Here is a 22,207-nt window from a genome sequence, read left to right on the forward strand (position 1 = left end):
ATCGATTCCTCCTAAATTTTATTATTTCTTCATTAACCCTTTAATATTTTACTTTTATTTAACCTTGACCCTAAATTTTATCCACAATTGCCGGTTGGTTTGATAACCCAAGTATATGTTTTGCATTGTGAGCTTTTTGATGAACATTCTTTTGAAGTTGTTTGGCTATCAAATTATTTGGCCTTGTTCTGCTTATTTTTAAAGTTACTGTTAAGCTTCTAGTCCATAACTATAAAAGGGTTTTGGATCTTTCAAAATAATGAGGCAATTGGAGCCATAAAATTTAAAAAAAGGAACCCTTTTTTTATTGAAATAATAGCTTGGTATAGCAGAACATAAACATGATAGAACAAGTTAATCAAGAAGAAGATTTAGCTTGAGCAATCTTGGAAGCCTCAAGATCAGCAGCTTTCTTGAGCAAACTATGACCATCATCTTCAAGAGCCATCTGAATAGGGCAAGATCCTAAGCCATCAGCAATAGCAAGCAATATCTTTTTTACCTCTGACCTGAACTCTTCAACATCAACACTTCCATTGCTATCCAAATCAAACTTGTCAAAAATGGAATCATAAAGCTGTGTAACTTGTTCACAAGGAGTAGTGTCGGTGTCAATGAGGCGCATAGATTCGAAAGCCTTGCATAGCTCTGAGCGCGATAAAACCCCGTCTTTGTCAAGATCTAAAGCTGCAAATGCCTCATTAACACCCTTGTTAAATTGTTCTTCATCACTCACAAAAGCTCTAACTGTTGACCCATCAATTATCACCACACCCATCTCTCTAGTACTCAACTATTTTGTTTTTGTGCAAGAATATGAATATGATCTTTAATATGAAACATGTTAGGCTTTGGCTTTCCTTTTACTTGGTCTTTGGTGTCTTAAGCCCTAGTGTGTTGAGCTAATTTAGGATCTCACTGACTTTTTTTTTTTATGTGGTCAAGAATTATGTTAATTTTTAAATTATAAATAAATTAATTTTAATGTCTTATAATTTGAATAAATAAAACATATTTTAAACAATAAAAATGATAAAATATGCATTTATCACAAGAATAGATTAATTATTGGTAAGCAATTAAAATAAAGATTAAAGAGGATGAGGACCGAGGTTGAAAAAAGTGTCCTCCCAACCGCCAAACCGTGAGGTTGGTTTGTGAGAGGGAGACTAGCTCGAATGTATTGAGGATTGGCAAGTTTGAAAATGTCAAAAGCATCAACAATTTGGAGGGAGGCCCCGGTTCCTGTCCAAGCCCTGCATTTGAAGACAATGTCCAATTGCCCAACTTTAATATATACAAGTTCTTTTATCATGATAACGAGTGGGGCTGTTTGATGGTAATAAAAGATTTATTGGTATTATTTTGTTTTGTTTGTAAATAAAATTTTTTATTATTAATATAATAATTTTTATTATCAATAATAATGTGATAAGTGATATAAAAAATAATCTGATTCTTAGCTCTACATTTGATATTAAAAAATTACTTTAGTATTTTGATTTTTTTAGATCATTACTTATTAATTTCTTAAGACAAAAATATTTTTATTTTCAATTAATATAACAAGTAATATGAAAAATATTTTAAAATAATTATATTTAATGATATTTAAATAAAATAATATTTTGATATTATTTTATCAAATTCCTATCAAACATAATAATTATTTAAATTTATCATTTTTCATCAAAAATATTAATAATTTATATCTAATATTCTTTTAGTTAATTTATCTTCCTAGTGATCTTTCATTTTTGATAATAAAAGATTATTCGAATCAAATACAATTGTAAAAGAAGCTATGAGAATATAAATTATAAGATATGGGTAAGGGATAAGAATCCACTATTATACGTCGAATGATTATTTTCAATCCAAATTATGATGATATGATAATTTTTTACTATTTAAGTTTGAAAAATATATTTCTCGACATATTATCTACTTCGGTTAATGAAAATTATTTAGTTTCAATGAAAATTACTAATTTATCATTTTTAGTAAAATTATGAAAATACCATGAACACAATACAAATGATAATTATCAATATGTTCTTATTTTAGTGACATTATGAAAATACTTTGTTTCCTTTTCTTTTCTTTTCCTTTCCCTTCCCCTCTTGATCAATCACCATCTTCCCATTGTATAATCTTCCAACCACAACTAAGGGCAATTGAATTGGTGACATTGTCACTATTTCTAGTTGTGAGATGCATTAGCGACATCGTTGTCTCTAGTTGTGAGATTGGTGGCAATGTCATGATTTATCGCTATAAATATTCACAACAATGAAATCAATGTTATCAAGAAATTAGAACTAAGATTTAACACTATGTGAGACACATTGAAAATGGGGCGACATTGGCTAACAAGGAGCGACAATGACATTGTGAGGGTTAGGTGGCTAGTGACAAAGATGGATGGATGGATGAAAAAACAATCAAAACTACTAATTTGATTTCAATTATTGAACTTTCTCTCTCCAAAGTTAATTGAAAAATGAGAGAGAAAGTTATGCCCATAGTTTGAATCTCTTGAGCTCTTCAATTGCTATGAATGGAGAAATCCAATGCTAATGAATTAAAAATGACAAACTAGTTATTTATAGTGAAACTAAATGGTTTATATTAACAGAAATGAATGATCAATAAAAAAAATATACTCCTAAAATTTAAAAGGTGAAAATAATTGTTTTATCAAAATTTATATGGAAATAGTCATTCTACCTATATTAGTGGATTTCTATGCCATAGCGATATCTTAAAAATTGCAATCCCTCTACTTTTAAAACCTACACTATATGAGATGATTGTATTGTGATAAATATTTCCTATAGCTAAGCTAATGGGGGCTTAAATAGAGCTTAAACTCACTCTCTCTGCAAATTTAGGGCTCTAATCAATCCTAAGTCAAGCTTGGTAGGTTGGGTTGGGCCCTTGGACTTGTATTTTTTAATATTTATTTATTTTAAAAATTTAGAATTATAAATTTATTATATTTTTACGCTCATTTTACATTTATTAAATTTATTATGTCAGTCAGCCAACCACAATAGTAATTTGATTTATTTGTATAATAGGATAAAAAATTACTAAAATAATTAATTATTCCAAAAAATTTATATTGTAATTTAATAATACTTATTTATTATGGATTTGAAATTAAATGTTTAAAAAATAAAAGTTTCTAATTACAAGCAAATAAAATCATAGTTAAATTGTTAAAAACCAAGTATCATCATCTTTATCAATGTTGTCTAAATTTGTATATTGGAAGAGATTAAGCAATTCAAAGATCTTCAAAATACATAGTTTTCTATATCCATATCTTCTATCATGTAAACATGTAATAACTTTAACCTTCTAATCAAATAAAGAACAATTTCTTTTCTCACCAAAGGTCAATTTGGCCATTGTGACAATGGTTAATGATATATCAAAATAAAATATATATTTTTAAATTATCAAGGAACTTATTCTTACGTAAAGATTACTCTTTTCTCAAATTTTTATCAATTAATTTTAAAAAACCCAAATGTTCATCTATTTGTTAAATTTTGTTGTTACTACTATAGGTAAAATTATTATTTTGAGATTTTATTTGAAAAAAAATTTATTTCCATTTGACACTTTAGTTTTAAAAATTAATAATTTTCCTCTAACTTAATTTTAAAAATTATCTTTTCAACTCCACCATCTAGGGTTCCTAGGGTTTCTATATTTTAGGGTTAACAAGTGTCCTCTCAAAGTTCAAAACATTGCATTTACACCTTTAAAAATTCACTCCTTTTTTCGGTGACTATTCTTCCCAGTGATTTGCTTTGACTCATCGTCAACCATTTTGGTGGCACATCCTTTCCCTCCCTGACGGTTTTGTGCGGCGTGATGATTTGTGCATCAACTGACGCACAGATCAATTGAAGGATAGTGTCTAGCCAACATCCAGGTCTATACGATGTCTGTCGACCAATCTGTGTGTTGATTGATGATCTTTTGTGATTTTCGCATCCAAAAACTACTTGGAAGGGAGATGAGGTGTTGTCGGAGTGATTAACAATGTGCCAAAAAGAATCGCCGAAAAAAACAATCATTGGAAAAAGAGGAAATGAATTTTTGGGGTATAAATGAAATGTTTTAAACTTTGAGGAGGATAATTGTTAACTCTAAAATATGGAAACCTTAAGAATTCTAGATGATGAGGGTGAAAAGGTGACTTTTAATAATTAAGTTATAAGAGAAATTATTAGTTTTTAAAACTAAAGTGTTAAATAGGAATAAATTATTATTATTTTAAATAGAATTTCAAAATGATGATTTTATCTCTAATAATAATTACAAAATTCAACATATGAATGAATGTTCGAGAAAAAAGTAATCTTTTGGTATAAATAAGTGCTTTGGCCATTTTAAAATAAATTGTTTAGGATAAAATTATAAAGATTGTTACATATATGATGGCTTTCCACCAAATGGGAAAACAATTAATGCACCACCCTAAAGTATAATATTGGGTTTACCAAATGAAGAAAACTCATGTGAACACATTAATACCATGGTTGCGTATTTTTGATTGGATGGTGGAGGAGCAGTGCAAAACAATACATGCATACATATATATACATACACACATACACACACACCCCTCCTTGTAAATGAGATAAATCTATCCTTCATAAAAATTGTACACACCTTTTGACTATTACAATTATTCTTTTATTATTCTTTCATCTACAATAATCAGAGAAAACTTTATATATTCTTTTATCATTCTTTCATCTTTCTTTCTAGATGTTTTCATGTTGGGACATCTTTTGACTATTTCAGTTATTCTTGAGATAAGGGTATTTTAGTAATTTTATAAGTTTTAATAAATGAGGTTTTATTTAATTATTTAATGAATTTATTATTTGTTTTTAAATTAAATACATGCTCAAAATAGATAATTTAGTGACACTTTTCTCTTGAGGGCAGTACTTCTAGAGGAGGGTGGATATGTTTTTATTTATAAGTACACAACAATATCATGACACTCTATCAAATAAACCTTATTTGTGTAACACCCATAAGTACATCACAAGAGTAAGATGGTTTTTTTGCATGAGTTAGCATGATTTTGAAAGTCAAAGTATGAGTTCTAGGTGACACACGATTATGTATAATAAGGTCATGCCTGTGTGTTGTGCCACGTTAGACAGATATGATAAATCTGCATGAAATTCAAATTTAAGTGACACATGTCGTGTGCCTCGAGCATGCGCCTATGTGTGTGTAATGCATTTTTAGTTTATATATGGCATGTTGCTGCATTTTTTGGATTACGATTTCATAATCCCTAAACGCATGAACCCTAAAAGAGAGACAGAGAGACTTGAACCTGATTGTCCAATTTCATAATTCCTAAACGCATGAACCCTAAAAGAAGGCTTGCTTGCATGCTTGATTTTTGTAAAGTTAAGGTAAGTAGGACTTGTCATTGCCTTCTGATTTGTATTGATGGATTATGATTATGATTGTGATGGTGGTAAAATGTTATAATATGTTTGAACTGAGGAAATAAATAAGAAAGGCGACTGTTCATCTTGTATTAAGATTTCATAAATGTTAATTAGATTGAAATATGATTTGTTATGTGTAGCCGCCTTAATCAGTTTTAGTTTTTTGATATTGATGATGATGTATTTATATGTATATACTAATGATGAGAGTATGTTAATGAATATTGATGCTTAAAACATTGATGTATAAGCTATTGAGCTATGAGTATATGCAATTGCTTTGTGATAATGAGTGTATTTGCATGATAGACAAAGACTGAATGTTTTGATGGCCTTTCAGGTATAAGAAATCATGAGAGTGGTGTGTTACTAATGCTGTTAGGAAGAGATTTTTGTATAAAGACTAGATTAGGGTTTAAACTTGGCCTTTTTTGTATTCTGGATTTAACACATGGTCATATAGTATGAGACACACACTTGTGTGTGTGAAGCCCAGAGTTGGAATCATGCTTCTCAGTGATTTGATGGTCATTGGATGCCATTGACTAATTAGCAGTCAAATAGAACATGTGGACTCCCTGTATGTAGCTTGTGCACAATTGTGTGTGAGGTGAAATGACCAAAATATCTCTGAGTAATAAAGCAGTTAGGAAGAGAAGAGAAAATGAAAGTAGAATAAATATCTAATAGGCACACACTCATGTTAGTTCAGATACACGTTTGTCTATCGATGAATAAGAGCATATGAGGAGAAGCCATGAAGAGGTAGTCATGTGCAAGTAAATTATAAGAAATACCCTTGTATATCAAAAGGTACACGCCTATGTATTTAGGGTAGGAAAAATAAAAGAATAAGAAAACTATACTATAGAGTTAAGGGTCATCCTGAGTAATAATATAGAGACTTTAGGTATGTAGCAGCACCCTATGTTCCTAAAAGTTAAGCTATAAAATGGTATGAGATATAGTTATTAGGTGGAAGCGAAAGTGAGACAGAGTTGTTAAGACTTGAGATTCATGCATGCTAGACATTATATGATAGCTACGAGAGGGCACCGTGAGTATATAGTCACTACACCGTCTGTAGTTAGATATCAAACCCGTAATAGGGTACATGCTTATAATAGAGCCTAGTTAAGGTGTAATTGGGGTAGTGAAATAAAAAGATAGCACATATGGCCAAAGTGTTAAATTCTTATATTTGATCTAAATCGATTAACCTAATATATAGTTTTAGTTATAGTTTTAGATTCAGATGCTTCTATCGATTTAGTATAGTCACGCTAGATAGGAATCTTGGTAATGGTTCCTTAGTGATCAAGAAGGATATAATTCGATTTGAGAGTTATGTTATACAGTTTAGACTGTTCTTAGAGTACAATATGAGTACAGAGATAATATGTAAGACTTGTCATTATCCATAAAGAAGTTTAATGCCGACTCTAGATGACAAAACTAGTGTAGGTCAAGTTAAAGGCCATTTTGGGGATTTCAATTAAAGTTGTTAGTAGAGTCTCCTATTTATTGAGTGTTTCACACTCACTCCTCTATTTTTATGTATATAAGTACAAGTAATCATGATAGCTATGAGATAAGCGACAGTTCGCAAGCGTAGAACATCGAGGACAATTCAATCTTTTTAACTTTTATTTTATTTAGAGGTTCATTGATGTTTCTAACTACACATATTATGTTTTCATGTTTGAACACCATTTGACAGTTTCAATTATTTTTGAGTCAAAGGTATTTTAGTAATTTTACAAGTTTTAATAAATAAGGTTTTATTAAGCTATTTAATGAATTTATTACTTATTTTAAATTAAATGCATGCTCAGAATAGGAAATTTAATGACACTTTCCTCTGGAGGGTAGTACTTCTGGAGGGGATGTTATAGGTTGCAACATCTTTAAATTATTTTGAGATTTTAGTTCTTCATGAAGCCAATCATGAATGCATATGGTTACGATCTGTTATCCATTATATCCGAAATACATGTAGTTTTTCTTCTACAATAAACATTTATTCTATATTATATGAAGACAATACAACATATATTATCTAAATTAGAGGTGGATACACAAAAAAAGACAAAATCAAATATATCTTATCGAAATTCTTTTATACTCATAATTTCCAATGGAGCCAAAAGATTGATGTTAAATAAATATGATCTAGTGACAACTATATAAATTTGTTTATCAAGACATTACCAATATCTACATTTGAAAAGTTATTATATAACATTGGTATGTAATAGTTTAATAAACAACCAAATTAATCCTACTACAATTAAGGAGAACATTCATTAGGGGGAACAAAATTTTTAAGCATGTCACATATTGGATAAAATGTACACTGTACTCTTTTTCCTAGCTTAGATTTTGTTCTATTGGGTTTTTCTAGTAAGGTTTTTAATGAGGAAGTTTAAACATATCTAACTCTATTTTACAGGACATTGAATAATTACACTTATTTTCTTTGGTTTTTATCTCAGTGGTTTTTTTTAGCAAAATTAATATAATTATTTTTAAGTGGTAAAAATTCAAAGGAGAGTGTTACATATAAGACGATTTTCCACCAAATTGGAAAGCAATTAATGCACCACCCTAAAGTATAATATTGGGTTTCACTAAATGAAGAAAACCCATCTGGGCATATTAATGTTATGGCTATGTATCTTTGATTGGATTGGTGAAGGAACATAGCAAAACTATATATATATATATATGCCCTCCTTGCAAATAAGATATATCTATTCTTCATAAAAATTGTGCACATGTCTCATTTACTTTGTACTCCATTAAATGTCAGGAGTTGGATAGTCCTTGTTCAAGCCCTCTTCAAAATGCACCTGATGACTATCTTATTATTGGTATTGCTGGAAAGTGTAAATCAATTATATGACAACATTTCAAGAAAGTAAAGGTTGATGGAAAAAACAAGGTGGAGTGTAACTATTGCCACAAACAATTGGTAAGTGGGGGAAAAAATGACACTAGACATTTACATGATCATCATAAAATTTGTCCAAAAAGAAAATACCAGGATGTAGCACAGAAGTTGCTTATGAGAGCCCATAGAGATAATAATAAATTGACATTATCCACTTATCAATTTGATTAAGAGGCAGGTAGAAAAAACCTTGCAAATATGATTATACTACATGAATATCCTTTAAGCATAGTAGATCATTGTGGGTTTAGGAGATTTTATAACACCATTCAACTTTTGTTCAAGATGGTCTCTAGAAACACCATTAAGAAGGACATAATGAACATTTATGATGTTGAAAAGGGCAAGACAATGAAATTGTTAAACAAAAAATTAGGGAGAACTGCAATCACTTGTGATTTGTGGACTGCAAGCAACCAAAACAAAGGGTACATAACTATTACAACCCACTTCATTGATAACAAATGAGAGTTACAAAATAGACTTATAAGGTAATTTTTTTTTATGTTTAATGTCTTTTAATATATTTTGTTAATATATACACACACACACACACACACACACACACACACACATATATATATTTAGTAAACAATTTTCTATTTGAATTGTAGATTTGTTTATGTTCCTACCTTACATACAAAAGATGTGATTTTTGAGGTATTGGTTGATTGCTTTTATGAGTGAAATATTGATAGAAAGTTGTCCACATTGACTGTGGACAATTGTTCCACTAATGATACAATTATTGATGATATCTTAAATAAATTACCACGTTCATCACTTATGCTTTATGGTTCATTGTTTCATATGTGTTATTTGTTTATTTGTAATTAGTGATGAAATTATAAAGATTCGAGAGAGTGTTGCCTTTTGGAGAGCATCACCTAAAAGGGAGCAAAAATTTGATGAAGTAGTCAATTAGTTGGGTATTCAAAATACAAAGAAGTTGTCTCTTGATTATAAGACTCGTTGGAATTCAACTTATCTTATGCTTAATATTGCTTTGATTTACAAAGAAGTTTTTTGTTGGTTAAAGCTTTGTGAAACACAATATAAATGTTTACCAACAAAGGGAAAGTGAGACTTGACACAAGATATTTGTGGGAAATTAGAAATATTTTACAATGTCATTCTACTATTCTCTGACACTAAATTTCCAACTGCAAATGAATATTTTCTTAAAATTTATCAAATCAAAATTCATTTGACAAAATGGCTCATGTGTGAGAATCTTATGATAAAGAAGATGGTTGCACAAATGATTGAAAAATTTAACAAGTATTGGAGTGTGATTCATGGTGTTATAGGGGTGGCCATCGTTTTAGACCATAGATTCAAAATGAAATTGTCAGATTATTTCTTTCTTTTGATGGATGGAGATGATGACAAAGACGAAATAATCAGAATTCAACAATATTGTAATGATTTGCTTTATGAATATCAACCGGAGCATGTACGTAGTACAAGTCAAACTTTGTTTGCTTCATTTTCTTCTCAATCTAGTTTTTGTGGTGATGAGGAGTATCTAGCAAATTTTGATATATTTATTGAACAAGAATTAAATAATATCTTGAGAAAGTTAGAACTGGAATGTTATTTAGAAGAGAAACTTTTACCTAGGAGTCCAGACTTTGATATATTGACTTGGTGAAAGTTAAATGGGCTTAAATATACAACCTTGCAGAGGATTGCTCGAGATATTATTGTTATTCCAGTCTCTACTGTTGCTTCTTAGTCTACTTTTAGCACTACGGGTAAGGTAATAAGTCCACATCGTAATAGATTTCATTCGAGTATATTGGAGGCATTGATGTGTTCCCAAAATTGGTTATGGGTTGACCTAAAAGGTAATAAAATGAATTTTTATCAGCTTTAATATAAAGTTAATAATTATTAAATTTTGTCTTTAATTTTTTTTATTTTCTTGAAAGGTGAAAAGTCTTATTCGATAATCTACGATGATAATGATTCAGAAGATAGTAAGTATTTTTCATTAATATCTCAAATCAAATCAAATAATTAATTTTATTTTTAAGTCGACTATGAAACATTGGTTTTTAAAATATTGTAAGAATTTATTACCTATTTTTTTGCATGTGTTGTAATTGATAATTGATGACATGAACTTGAGTTTCATTGTCCAACCTTGATGTTTGGCATGTAAGTGAATTTTGATTTTTTAGCATATTTTAATTAGTTTAATTACAAATTCGTTAGTATTTTATATATAAGCTGCTTTTAAATTAATTTTGCTTTTAAAATTGATTATTGCAAGTTAGTTTTTAAAATGTTGTTTTGTATCAACATGAAGAATTAATGAAAATATCAACATGAAGAACTACTAATGAAAAGATTGATTATTGCATATTGTTAGATTTTATGAAAATTTTGTATTTGAACTAAAATAACAAGTAAATATTTTGTAGCTTCTATAGCAAGTGATATTTTGAGAAAATATGATTTATTTTATTTATTGAAATACAGAAAAAAATTAAAATTTATATTTACGGATACGGAAAAGAGATTTTTCTTTGCGGGAAAAGGATGAAGATTCTTTGTTATCCCTATAATAAGGACAAGCTGGGGAGGAAGATTGATATCCCCTAACGGGACAGAGACGGGGACTAATATCCCCTCCCCGCCCCTCTCCATTGACATCCCTACTCCATTTGCAATAATCAAAGAAAACTTTATATATTCTACTATCATTCTTTCATATTCTTTTCGGTTATTTAAATTTATAACAAAGATGATTTTCTTTTATTATTATTATTTAAAGTTTGATCCTTAAGAGGTTAAGATTCTAGTCCCTAGGACCGGACTTTCGCCCGAGCCCTGCTGACTCGTCCGGTTTAAGCCGGTTCAAGTCCTCTCCAGACCAGGACTGGTCAAATCCTGGGCCCCAGAGTACAGGCTTTAGGCTTTCAATCTATTTTAAAGATAGATTTTCTTGTTTTATGGTAAAGTACACATTCTTGTTGATTCAATTGTTTTTCATTTCTTGTGATTATGATGGACTGATGCAATTAAACAACTTTCTTTCTTTTCAAGACTTGCTCTAAAATTTCATACATGAAATTTATACCATACAATCCAAACTAAAAGGGACCGGACCGGCTTCAACATTTAAACATCTTCAAACTTTAATTAGTTAATTTCTTCCCACCAATGTTACATTGATTATATAGAAATCTGAAAAACTGACTCCCCACACGAGCAAGGCTAACCAACTAATTGAACACCCAAAAACATTTTCAGTACCAAATAAACGTAATTACAAGTCATACACCCCTTCTGCCAGAATCAGATTTGGTTAAAGATCTTAACCTTACCAAAAAATTGCCCTTTGAGTTTGACCTCTTCTTCCCTCCATTCTTTCCCGGCGATGAATCCCAGTTCTCCGGAGATCCTAAACTCTCTGGCGATCTTACTACCATCATATCATCACAATCTATGACCTCTCGCTGAACCCCACCTCCTAAAATCTTAGCTTGCATTGCTGTTACTACTTCCTTCATCGCCATCTCAACATCGCCTCTATTCCTCAGTAAAATCTCCCCAATATGAGCTGGTGTTAGGGCTCCGCCTGACCTTATGCAACTCTCTGCCACATCAAACAATCCATGGTAATCTACTCCTAGATAGTTCTTCACTAGCACCTTGAATGCGTGCACCCCGCAGACCCCAAGGTTTACATGGACATCCATTCGCCCACATCTGATCAGCGCTGGATCCACATTCTCTCTATGATTTGTGGTGAACACTATGATCTTCTCTTCTCCACAGCAGGACCATAGACCATCGGTGAAATTCAGCAGCCCTGAAAGTGTAACCCTTCCATTTTCTTCGCCATCTTCACATCGTGGCTCTATCTGCTTTCTAGACGGGTGTGAATGTGATCTTCTCTTTGACGTTCTTTCAGCCGTTAGATCAACCGAGCAATCAATATCCTCGATTACAATGATTGAACGGTTTGTTGTTTGTATAAGCAATGCTCTGAGCTCTGAATTGTCTGTAACTTTGGTGAGCTCAAGATCATATACGTCATAGCAAAGGTAGTTAGCCATGGCAGCAATTAAACTTGATTTTCCAGAGCCCGGCACCCCATAAAGAAAATACCCACGTTTCCAAGCTCGTCCAACCCTGTGATAGAACTCTTTGCCATTAGAAAACGCTGTTAAATCGTCCATTATCTGCTTTTTAAGTTCAGGTTCAAGTGCCAAGGTTTGAAAAGTAGAAGGATGACGAAATGGAACTGAAACCCAGCCTGATTCGTAGGAAGCATGGCCATTGTTAGTAAAGAGTCTTCTTTCACGAGAGACACGCTCAAAGTCTTCAGCTTGTGAAGTAACATGATCAAGATAGGGAGATAAAAGAGCTTGACGGTGTCGCTTTGGTAGTTTGAGAGTGAAGCTACGTTTTTCTTCTAAGGAGTCTTGGACTGTGTCGACATGGTGAGTCCAAGAGACAGTATGGCCATTGAAAGAGTCATGAACAGTGTGATTGGGTGCAACGGTGAAAGTAATATTTTTGGAAGATTTAGAGCGAGAAAGAGTGAGGCGGCGACACTGAGCAGCAGCTGAGTTGAGAGAGTTGAGGTAGACATTGACATGGTGGTAGAGATCATTGACGTCGACACCACAGTAGCCATTGAACTCAGGGATTTCAAAGTAGGAGTAGGGAGTAAAGAGATCTTGCACAGATTCATAGGAAGAGCTGAGAAGAGAAAGAAGTTGCGAAGGTAAAACGTTTTGGAGGACGGTGAGAAGACCCAGGAATGACCACAATTGAGATAATATCTCCATTTGATGATGATGGTGATGATAGAAATGAATTGTGAATTTTTCTTTGTCTTTGTCTATATATTGAGTTATGTAAGGGAGGAATTTAGAAGATATAGAATTAGATGACAAAGTGAAGTAGTGTAGGTTTGGTTAGCAAAACAAAGACTGAAAGAAAATAAAGAGACTGGAAAAAGATAAAGTAGATGAAGATGACTAGCCCTCTTTTGCTTTTCACCTTTTGTCTGTTCGTATTGCTGCCGTTATACGCTCTCCGCTTTCAAAGATCGAACAAATCCACTTTTTTTTTTTTTTTTCAATTGAGGAATCTCACACGGCTTAAATTATTTTTTTTGAATCAAATTAATCACATTAAATAGATAAAACTTAAATTTAATAATTAGATTTATAACTATTAAACCATGTAATTAAAAATATAATCTTGATATGTCATTGAAGAACTTGAAGTCAAACTCTCATCCTTAGTATGACATTCTTTTATCATTTGTTGAAAACTCAAATAAAAAAGAAAGAAAGAGAATTTTACATCTAATAAACTTGAATAAAATGAGTGATATATAAGTGTATGAATTATATTTTAATATAAACCAATAATTTTGTGTAATATTAGTTTCAATCTGTATTGCTCTTGAGATTATACCCAATTCTTTTACTGCTTGCAATGCATATATCTATGAGTTCATACAGAGATACCTTGAATTATATAAGATCGATGCCAATTAATTATATGTTAAGCTCCCCTCAACTAGATATATAAATGAGAGTTGCAAGAGAAAAAAGAGATGGAGAAATCATAGAATGGGCGGGGGGGCATGCATGCAACCACACGAGACACCCACGGCTTTTGCTTTTATGAAGTGACCCTATAATTGCTTTTGTTTCTTTTGCTTTATCTTTTTCCTATTCTAAATTGAAATTGAGGTTTTCAAGGTCAGAGAATGTTCTTGCCATGATTATGCTCATCTTCACATCATCTTCTTGAAATTATAAGTATCATCTCATCAATCATTTTATTCTAAATATTAATTTGCCCTACTAAGACCCACTTTCCACCAACTCTCGGCATTTCATCTCCTCTCATATATTTCACTAATTTTATTATCTGTGTACATGCTTCTTTCTTAATATTCGATGCATATAGAGTTGCAATTAATTTTCTCAACTTTACAGGATGAGGAGTGTTGCTTTTGATGAACAAAGTTTCATTTACGAATTGATCTTTTACGGAAAACACATTTATCTAAATTGAATTCTTTTGATGAAAAAAGAGGTGGTAAGCCTGGTGGGGTTGAGAAAGAAGAAAAATTAATAGTCTGGTGGTGCATGGCGGTGGTGGATAAGCCTACCTGGCTTTAGGAAGGGAAAAAATGGTCGAAATTTGATACAAAAGGAAAAGAAAAAGAAGAAATTAAAGTGAAGAGAAAGAAAAGAGATTTTGGTTGTGGTTGACATTAAAAGGCACGAAGCTTAAGCCATATGAATATGATAATTTACCAAGGAAGGCATCTAGAGCAGTGCAGAAAGCTGATGAACATATTCTTAAACAAGAATACATAAGGAATAAATCGAAATCTGCATGGACAGTAGAATATTGTGAAAAAAAAAAAAATGAAGGTGCTAGTTTTTATATATATATTGTCTGATTCATTTAATTACTAAAGGTATATATAAATAAAACCAAGCCCAAATACTTTTTAATGTGAGTTCGGTTTGAATAACAAATAGTTCAGTTTGAGTTTGTTGAGTTAAAATTAAAGATGATTTAAGTTTGATTTCATTTAAATTCAAACTAAATAAATCTGAATTGAATCAAATTAATTTTCAAGCTCGATCTAACTCGATTCAAATTCAATTTTAATGTTTACCGTACTTTTTTAATTTCCGGTCAAATATGAAATGTATATGGGATTGGACAGGAGTCTTGTTGTATAAGTTAGCTTGGACAGAATTCCTGCAACGATAAAACTGAAAAGCAGCTGATTGAGAATCGATTCTACTTTAATAATTAGTGGTATAGTAGCTTCTCCTTTTTACGTAGCGGTTGCTGTGAGATTAAGAAAGAAAAGTCACCAAAGATGCTTAGTCTGCAGAGGGGCCAGAGGAAGATGATCCAGATCTTGTTTTTATTTTCTTTCGTACCAAAAAACGTCACTATCTGGGTCTTCTAATTAAAATATTGTCTTATTATATTAATGTTTGGACTTACATTGTTCTTAGCAACTAATTGGAGTGAACCTACCGATTTATATTCTACGTCATGTAAATGAAATAGTCAGACTAAAGAAATTCTTTGGAGCAAAAATTATGCATCACTTGAATGATTACAAAAGAAATATATATAAGCGGTTTTAATAAAGGTGTGTATGGTTCAGTTTAGTATAGTTTGGTAGACTTTTTAAATTAAACTGAAAAAAATAGTTTAAAAAATTTTCAAACTAAACTAAACCATTTTAAGTTTCAAACCAAACTAAAAAAATACGATTTGATCTAGTTTACATTACAGTTTGAACCATAATTATTAGTATTTTAAAATATATAATATGTATCGTATACGATACTATACAAATGAAAAACAATATATATTATAAGATGTATTAAATTAATACGATACAGTGTATATTATTGATACGAATTGATATATTTTTTTAGAGAAAATGATAATGCATTAAGGGTGCATATGGAAAATTTTAAAATGTTAAAGAGTGTTTACGATACTTTCTAAAATGATGATGTATCAATTATAATATTTTATTAGTATTTTATTATTTAATTTTTAAAAGGCGTATTATTCAATATGATACACGATTTAACTACCATAATTTGAATTAAAATAATTTATTTCTGAATATATATATTATTTAACTAAATTATACACGTGTAAAACAAATTTAAAATATATATAATATACATATAAAGAAAATGATCAAATAAATATGAAAAACAAGTTATACACCTAATTGTTCATTGAAAATTTTTATCAAACATAATTATATATATGAATTTTTAAAAAAATACAGTTTACAGTTTGGTTTGATTTGAACATCATTCAAACCGTAACTCCAATTGAAAAAAATGGTTTAAAAATTTTTAACTCAAACTAAATCATTTTAAAAATCAAACAGAACAAAACCATAATTTTTAAGCAGTTTAATTCGGTTTTATAGTTTGAACCGAATTATATACACCCCTAGGTTTTTAGAATTGACAAGTAAAGCAAAAGCAACACATCTAAACAATTAACTAGAGTTGATCATGATTTTGGTACAAAGTCGAAATCTGATTAATTAGGCAACAAAAGAAAGGAAGGAGTCCATCTTCGCTCGCACAACAAATCGTGTATGCCTCCCCTAAGCTGATGAAACCATGTTCCTTAGTAAAATGGCGGACCGGCCAACTCAATGTGTTTGATCCTCTCATGTAATATACTAGATTGGTTTTGATTTGTATGATGGATTTGTTGTCACATAGCAAAGTAATTGGCCTTAGAAATTTTGCAAACATGCCCTTTGGCAAGTTACCAAGCAATTCTCTTTGTTGTCTTGGCCATTGCTTGAAACTCTGCTGTGACAGATGAAAGTAAGACAATCGCTTGTTTCTTGGATTGCCAGGTTAAGGGCGTAATTACAAGAAAGGTTATAAATCATGTTAGTGATCTCTTTATTTTTAGGAAAGGGACCCAATCAGCATCACTATGTGCTTTCAAAGTAAGGGGATTGCTTTTTGAGAAAAATATTCCTTGACTTGATACTAATTTTAATACTGAACTAATCGCTTTACCATCTCTATGTGAGGTCATCTTGGATCCTTCAAAAACTGACTAAGAAGATGAACTTCATAAGCTAAGTTGGGTCTTGTGAGTGTCTGATGTAGTAGCCTCCCAATCAATTGTTGATAGGCCGAGGCATCTTCAATATGTTCCCCCTTATCCCTTGATAAACCACACTACTAAGAGATTGCAGTCTCTGCGGACCTCACATCCGCAAATTATACTTCGTCTATAATTTCCTTTGCATATTTATGTTGATGCAAATAGATTTCTTTTTTGATTTGTTTCATTTATAACCCGAGAAAGTAACTAAGTGCCCCCAAATCTTTAAGCTGAAAGAAAAGTTGGAGGTATTCCTAAGTTGTACACATCTTTTTCCATTATTTTCTGCTACTATGAGATCATTGACGTAAACTGAAACAACCATTTTATTGTTGAATAATGTTATATACACAAACAATGACATATCATCATATAATTAGATAATTTTAAATTAAAGATAAAATAACAGTCAATCATATGGTGATATGTCATTATTTGTACACAGTTTTATTGTTTACTATTACCTTTTGACATGATAAACAATGAGTTATCCTAGATAATATCTTAGAAAGTTTTGCAAACAAGTCTTTTGAAGCTTGCTTCAAGCCATGTAAGTATTTGTCAAGTTTACATTCAATGCCATTTTCTTGATTAGGAAGACCTTACGATACTTTCATGTATACCTCCTAATCTATGCTTCCATGAAGAAAAACACTGTTGACAGCCAGTTGATGTAATTCTCATACTTTAATAGTAGCCACTGCAAGTAAACACTTTACTGTTGCAAATTTCGCCACATATGTAAAAATTTCATTATAATTGAGGGCTTCCATTTGATTGTTGAATTGATTATAGCCTTTTGTAATGAACCTTGTTTATTATCCAATGGGGTTGTACTTAATCTTGTGCATCCATTTTGATCTTTTGACCTTTTTTCTTCTCGTAAATTTTACTAAGCTTCAAGTCTCATTGTAACTTAGAGCTTTTAGTTCTCCACTCATTGCCTCACAACATCTTAAACTTTGTAAGGCTTACTCAAAGCTGCTCACAGTCTCATCTACAATATCGCGTGAAACATGTGTAGAATGGCATATGATAGATGAGGATGTTGTGTCCTTACCTTGTGTACCTCAAGTAATGTTCTCATATGAGATATCTTGTTGTAAGGGCTTTTTTTCATGGTAACACTGTAATACACCATCTTTGAAGGGTTTGGGAGTCCTCTTTTCCCTAATGAGCCTTCCCCTAGGCTTAATTTCATGAATTCCCTCCTCCTTACTTATGTTTGGTTCTTCTATCTCTTCAAGCTCAACATTCATGTTGTCTTCATTGTCAAAAAAATCATTTTTGTCTCTTCATCATCATATTCTTCAACAATAATCGTTTCCTTTGACACCCCATATGAACTTTTTTCCTCCTCACATTTCTTATTACTGAACAGAAATGTGTTTTCATTAAACATCATATCTCTAAAATCCATAATCTTCCTTGTCTCAAGATCAAGGACCTTATACTCTTTCTTTTCAATTTTATATCGTAGAAATACAAAAATCATGGATGAAACTTGTCCATCAGTTTTTGCTTGTTATAGGCATAACATAAAAAACCAAAGACTCTCAAATGCAGTGGTAAACCCATGATTTTTGTTCACAAGGGTCTTCACGCCTCCACTATTATTTATCAATCATCTAATGAAAACTTAAAAAAAAAAAAATATTGAACAAAGGAAGTAATATAAAAAATTATGGGTGGCTTGAGTTTGGCTTAAATAAAAAAATTATTAGTTTGATTTGGTTTAAGTTTGGCTCGAATCTATAGCTCAAATCAGTAGTTTAAATTTATGGCTTCAATAAAAAATACTCTAGCTTGTGTTCCTCTAAAATAAAAAATAGTTTGACTCGAGTTCATTAAACCAAAATAAAGGATGGCTCAAATAAAAATTTATTATGTTCGGTTCAATCAAATAATCATATACCCTTAGCTCGAATTTGATTCAAATAAAAAATAGTTCGATTTAAGTTTGACTCAAGTTTATCAAACCAAAATTAAAGGTGACTCAAGTTTGGCGAACCAAAATTAAAGATGACTCAAGTTTGGCTTGAATAAAAAATGAATTGATTCTATTTGACTCAAATTCATGGCTTGGATTAGTAGTTTAAATTTGTGGTTTGGTTATGACTCAAAGTAATGGTTCAAATTCATGTTTATAGCTCTTTGACAAAATAATATCATTTTGTCCAAATAATAAACAAAATCACTTATTCGAGCTATAAAATTGAATTGAACCGAATTATAAATTTAAATTATCGATTCGAGTTATAAATTTAAATCAAACCAAATAATGAATTTAAACCATCGATTTGAGTCATGAATTCAAATTGAATTAGAGCTTAATCAAACTAAACACTTCCTAATTCAAGTTTTGCTCGGTTTAAAAAATGAGTTGAATTTTTTGACTCAATTTGGCTTAAATTCAAATTAAACAAATTCGAGTAAAAAAAAACTGAGTCAAGTTGACTTGATTTGGATTTAACCCTATTGAAAACAAAGAGCAAAGAAAGAGGGTGGTTTGATCTTGTGATCTTCTCTTGTTGGAAAAAAAATCTCTTATTTCTAATTACGAGCTCATTTGACGGTGGATCTAGTAACATATTTGTCAAATTCAATTTCAAATATTGAATGAGTCTAATAATGTGCTTTTAAAATATTTTAAATTGAGGATAGGCATAGCCCTACCCTAACAAAGTTCCAGGTCCCCCCTGCCCAAATCGTCATACTTGGGCTTCTCTTTAAAAGAAACCTGACAAAGAGACTTCCCTTTTAACTTTGAGGTTTGTTAGAGGCTTATTCAGTATGCTACCATCTCAAAAGGATGTATATGTTTTCTGATGGAGTATGTGAGGACATGTTAGATGTAGCATTCCTTTGTCCTGAAAGAATCTCTTGAAGCTCCTAACATGAGTCTGGTGCATTGTTTTATCGGATTATATTAATTCACACACCAAATTAGGTATGCATAATCTTAACGTAATTCTCGAAAAGGATGGGTGCTTTTGTTTTATTTTTCATCATGTAAGCTCAGGTGTTTTAAGAGCAATTATCAACAAGGGTAAGAAAATACAAATAACCATCTTATCTAATGATATCTTGCCCCCGATATAAAATAAGAACGCGATCAAAAATATCATTTGATTTATTATTTCCAATGTGATAAGTATTTTGACATTGTTTTGCATGGTGGCATACATCGCAAGAATTAACTTTTTTTATTGAAATTTAAGGTAGAATCAGAAAAAAAAAAAAGTTTTTTTTAGGCTTCTTTGTTTTTTGGCATTGTTACATTAGTGTCACATCTGAGATTATATTATCGGATACTCCATTATCAATTATCTACCTTGTTATAGTCATGCTACCAATTAAATTCATTGTGGGTCTAGCTTTATTTTCTCTCGCCAACAAAGTCAATAGTTGATCAAGTTTTTCTTTTGACTAGTTTGCTATAGGAGAGTTTTGTCGTTGGATGATCTATTCTTTCTCATTTTCTTCTCTGACCAATTTGTTAAGTACCCTATAATTTTAAAGCAATTTTCTTTGATGTGATCAATTTTTTTTTTTAATTGCAGTGGTCGCAATTTGACTTTTTATTTTGCTCTTTTCCTCTATATCTGCCTAAGTTCACTTTAAACGCAGTAGGTTCTCCCATGGAAAACCTTCCAGTTGTGACTACCTTTGACGTCAGTAGAGAAAATGCATTTGATAAGCTTTGTAATGGATACTTGCATAATAAATTTGATCAAACTACACTATATGCATTGTTTATGCTCATCATAAACTGGTGGAGTCTTTCTTCCTCTTTCTCTATTGTTCTCGTTCCACACGTACAACCTCTACATTATGGTTTTTATGACTTTGTAAATGTACCAAGTTGCTCCCACAAGCCTTTCATTTTAGCCTAGTATGCAAAAATAATCATATCTCCTTGTTTGGTATTGATTATTTCTGTCTTGATCTCTTGAATTTTTAGATCATTTCCTTATGAAAAACGTTCTTCCAACTCTTTTCACAATAGAGTTGGATTTAAGCTAAGCCGAACCAAGTTCAAGCTCAAACTTAGCTTGATTTGCATGGAATTGAGCTTGAACTCAAGCTTGGGCTCATTTTAAAAGAGCCAAGCTTGAGTTCGGTTCAAACTCGAGCTCTTAACTAATTCATTATTAAAACGACGTCATTTTAATACATATTGTCAAAACAATGTCATTTTGTATCAAAATTTTTAGCTCGCAAGTTTGATGAGCTAAACACTCTAAAGCTCAAGCTCAAAAATATTGAAGTTTTAGGCTCGAGCTCGAAATCATTTGAGCTCAAAAATGTTGAAGTTTCAGGTTTAGTTTGATTTAGATTACGGTTTGAATCATAATTATCAGTATCTTAAAATATAGAATACGTATTATATACAATACCATACAAATGGAAAACAATACATATTATAAAGTGTATTGAATTAATATGATATAATGTATATTATTGATATGAATTGATATATTTTTTTAGAGAAAATGATAGTGCATTAAGGGTGCATATGAAAAATTTTAAAATGTTAAGAGTATTTGTAATATTTTCTAAAATGATGATGTGTCAATTATAATATTTTTATTAGTATTTTATTATTTAATTTTTAAAGGGCGTATCATTCAATATGATACACAATTTAACTACCATAATTTGAATATTTTAAAATAATTTATTTCTGAATATATATATTATTTAACAAAATTAATTGAATTATAATTTTCTAAAACAAGATATACACTTGTAAAATAAATTTAAAATATATATAATATATATGTAAAGAAAATGACCAAATAAATATGAAAAACAAGTTGTACATCTAATTATATATGTATTTTTTAAAAAATATGGTTTACAGTTTAGTTTAGTTTGAACATCTTTCAAATCGTAACTCAAATTGAAAAAAATAGTTTAAAAAATTCTACTCAAACCAAATTATTTTAAAAATCAAGCCGAACCAAACCATAATTTTTAAGCAGTTTAATTCGGTTTTATAGTTTGAATTGAACTATACACACCCCTAGGTTTTTAGAATTGACAAATAAAGCAAGAGCAACACATCTAAGCAATTAAC

The 22,207-nt window shown here is 30.8% G+C and overlaps 2 protein-coding genes across 2 annotated transcripts; both read right to left on the reverse strand.

Annotated features, from left to right (window-relative positions):
- Positions 1 to 282: 282 nt before the first annotated feature.
- On the reverse strand, positions 283 to 898 carry LOC123197016. The gene has a single exon (XM_044611193.1). The coding sequence runs from the start codon at positions 776 to 778 to the stop codon at positions 359 to 361; it is 420 nt and encodes a 139-aa protein (XP_044467128.1). The 5' UTR covers positions 779 to 898; the 3' UTR covers positions 283 to 358.
- A 10,674-nt stretch (positions 899 to 11,572) lies between these two features.
- On the reverse strand, positions 11,573 to 13,361 carry LOC123195845 (AAA-ATPase At4g30250-like). The gene has a single exon (XM_044609703.1). It carries the CDS (start codon positions 13,257 to 13,259, stop codon positions 11,736 to 11,738), a length of 1,524 nt encoding a protein of 507 aa, XP_044465638.1. The 5' UTR covers positions 13,260 to 13,361; the 3' UTR covers positions 11,573 to 11,735.
- Between the last annotated feature and the right edge of the window lie 8,846 nt (positions 13,362 to 22,207).

Source organism: Mangifera indica, chromosome 14, assembly GCF_011075055.1.
Source record: "Mangifera indica cultivar Alphonso chromosome 14, CATAS_Mindica_2.1, whole genome shotgun sequence".
Lineage (NCBI taxonomy): Eukaryota > Viridiplantae > Streptophyta > Magnoliopsida > Sapindales > Anacardiaceae > Mangifera > Mangifera indica.

Coding starts and splice junctions, on each gene's coding strand:
- LOC123197016 (XM_044611193.1), bottom strand. CDS start 778: ATGGGTGTGGTGATAATTGATGGGTCAACAGTTAGAGCTTTTGTGAGT.
- LOC123195845 (XM_044609703.1), bottom strand. CDS start 13,259: ATGGAGATATTATCTCAATTGTGGTCATTCCTGGGTCTTCTCACCGTC.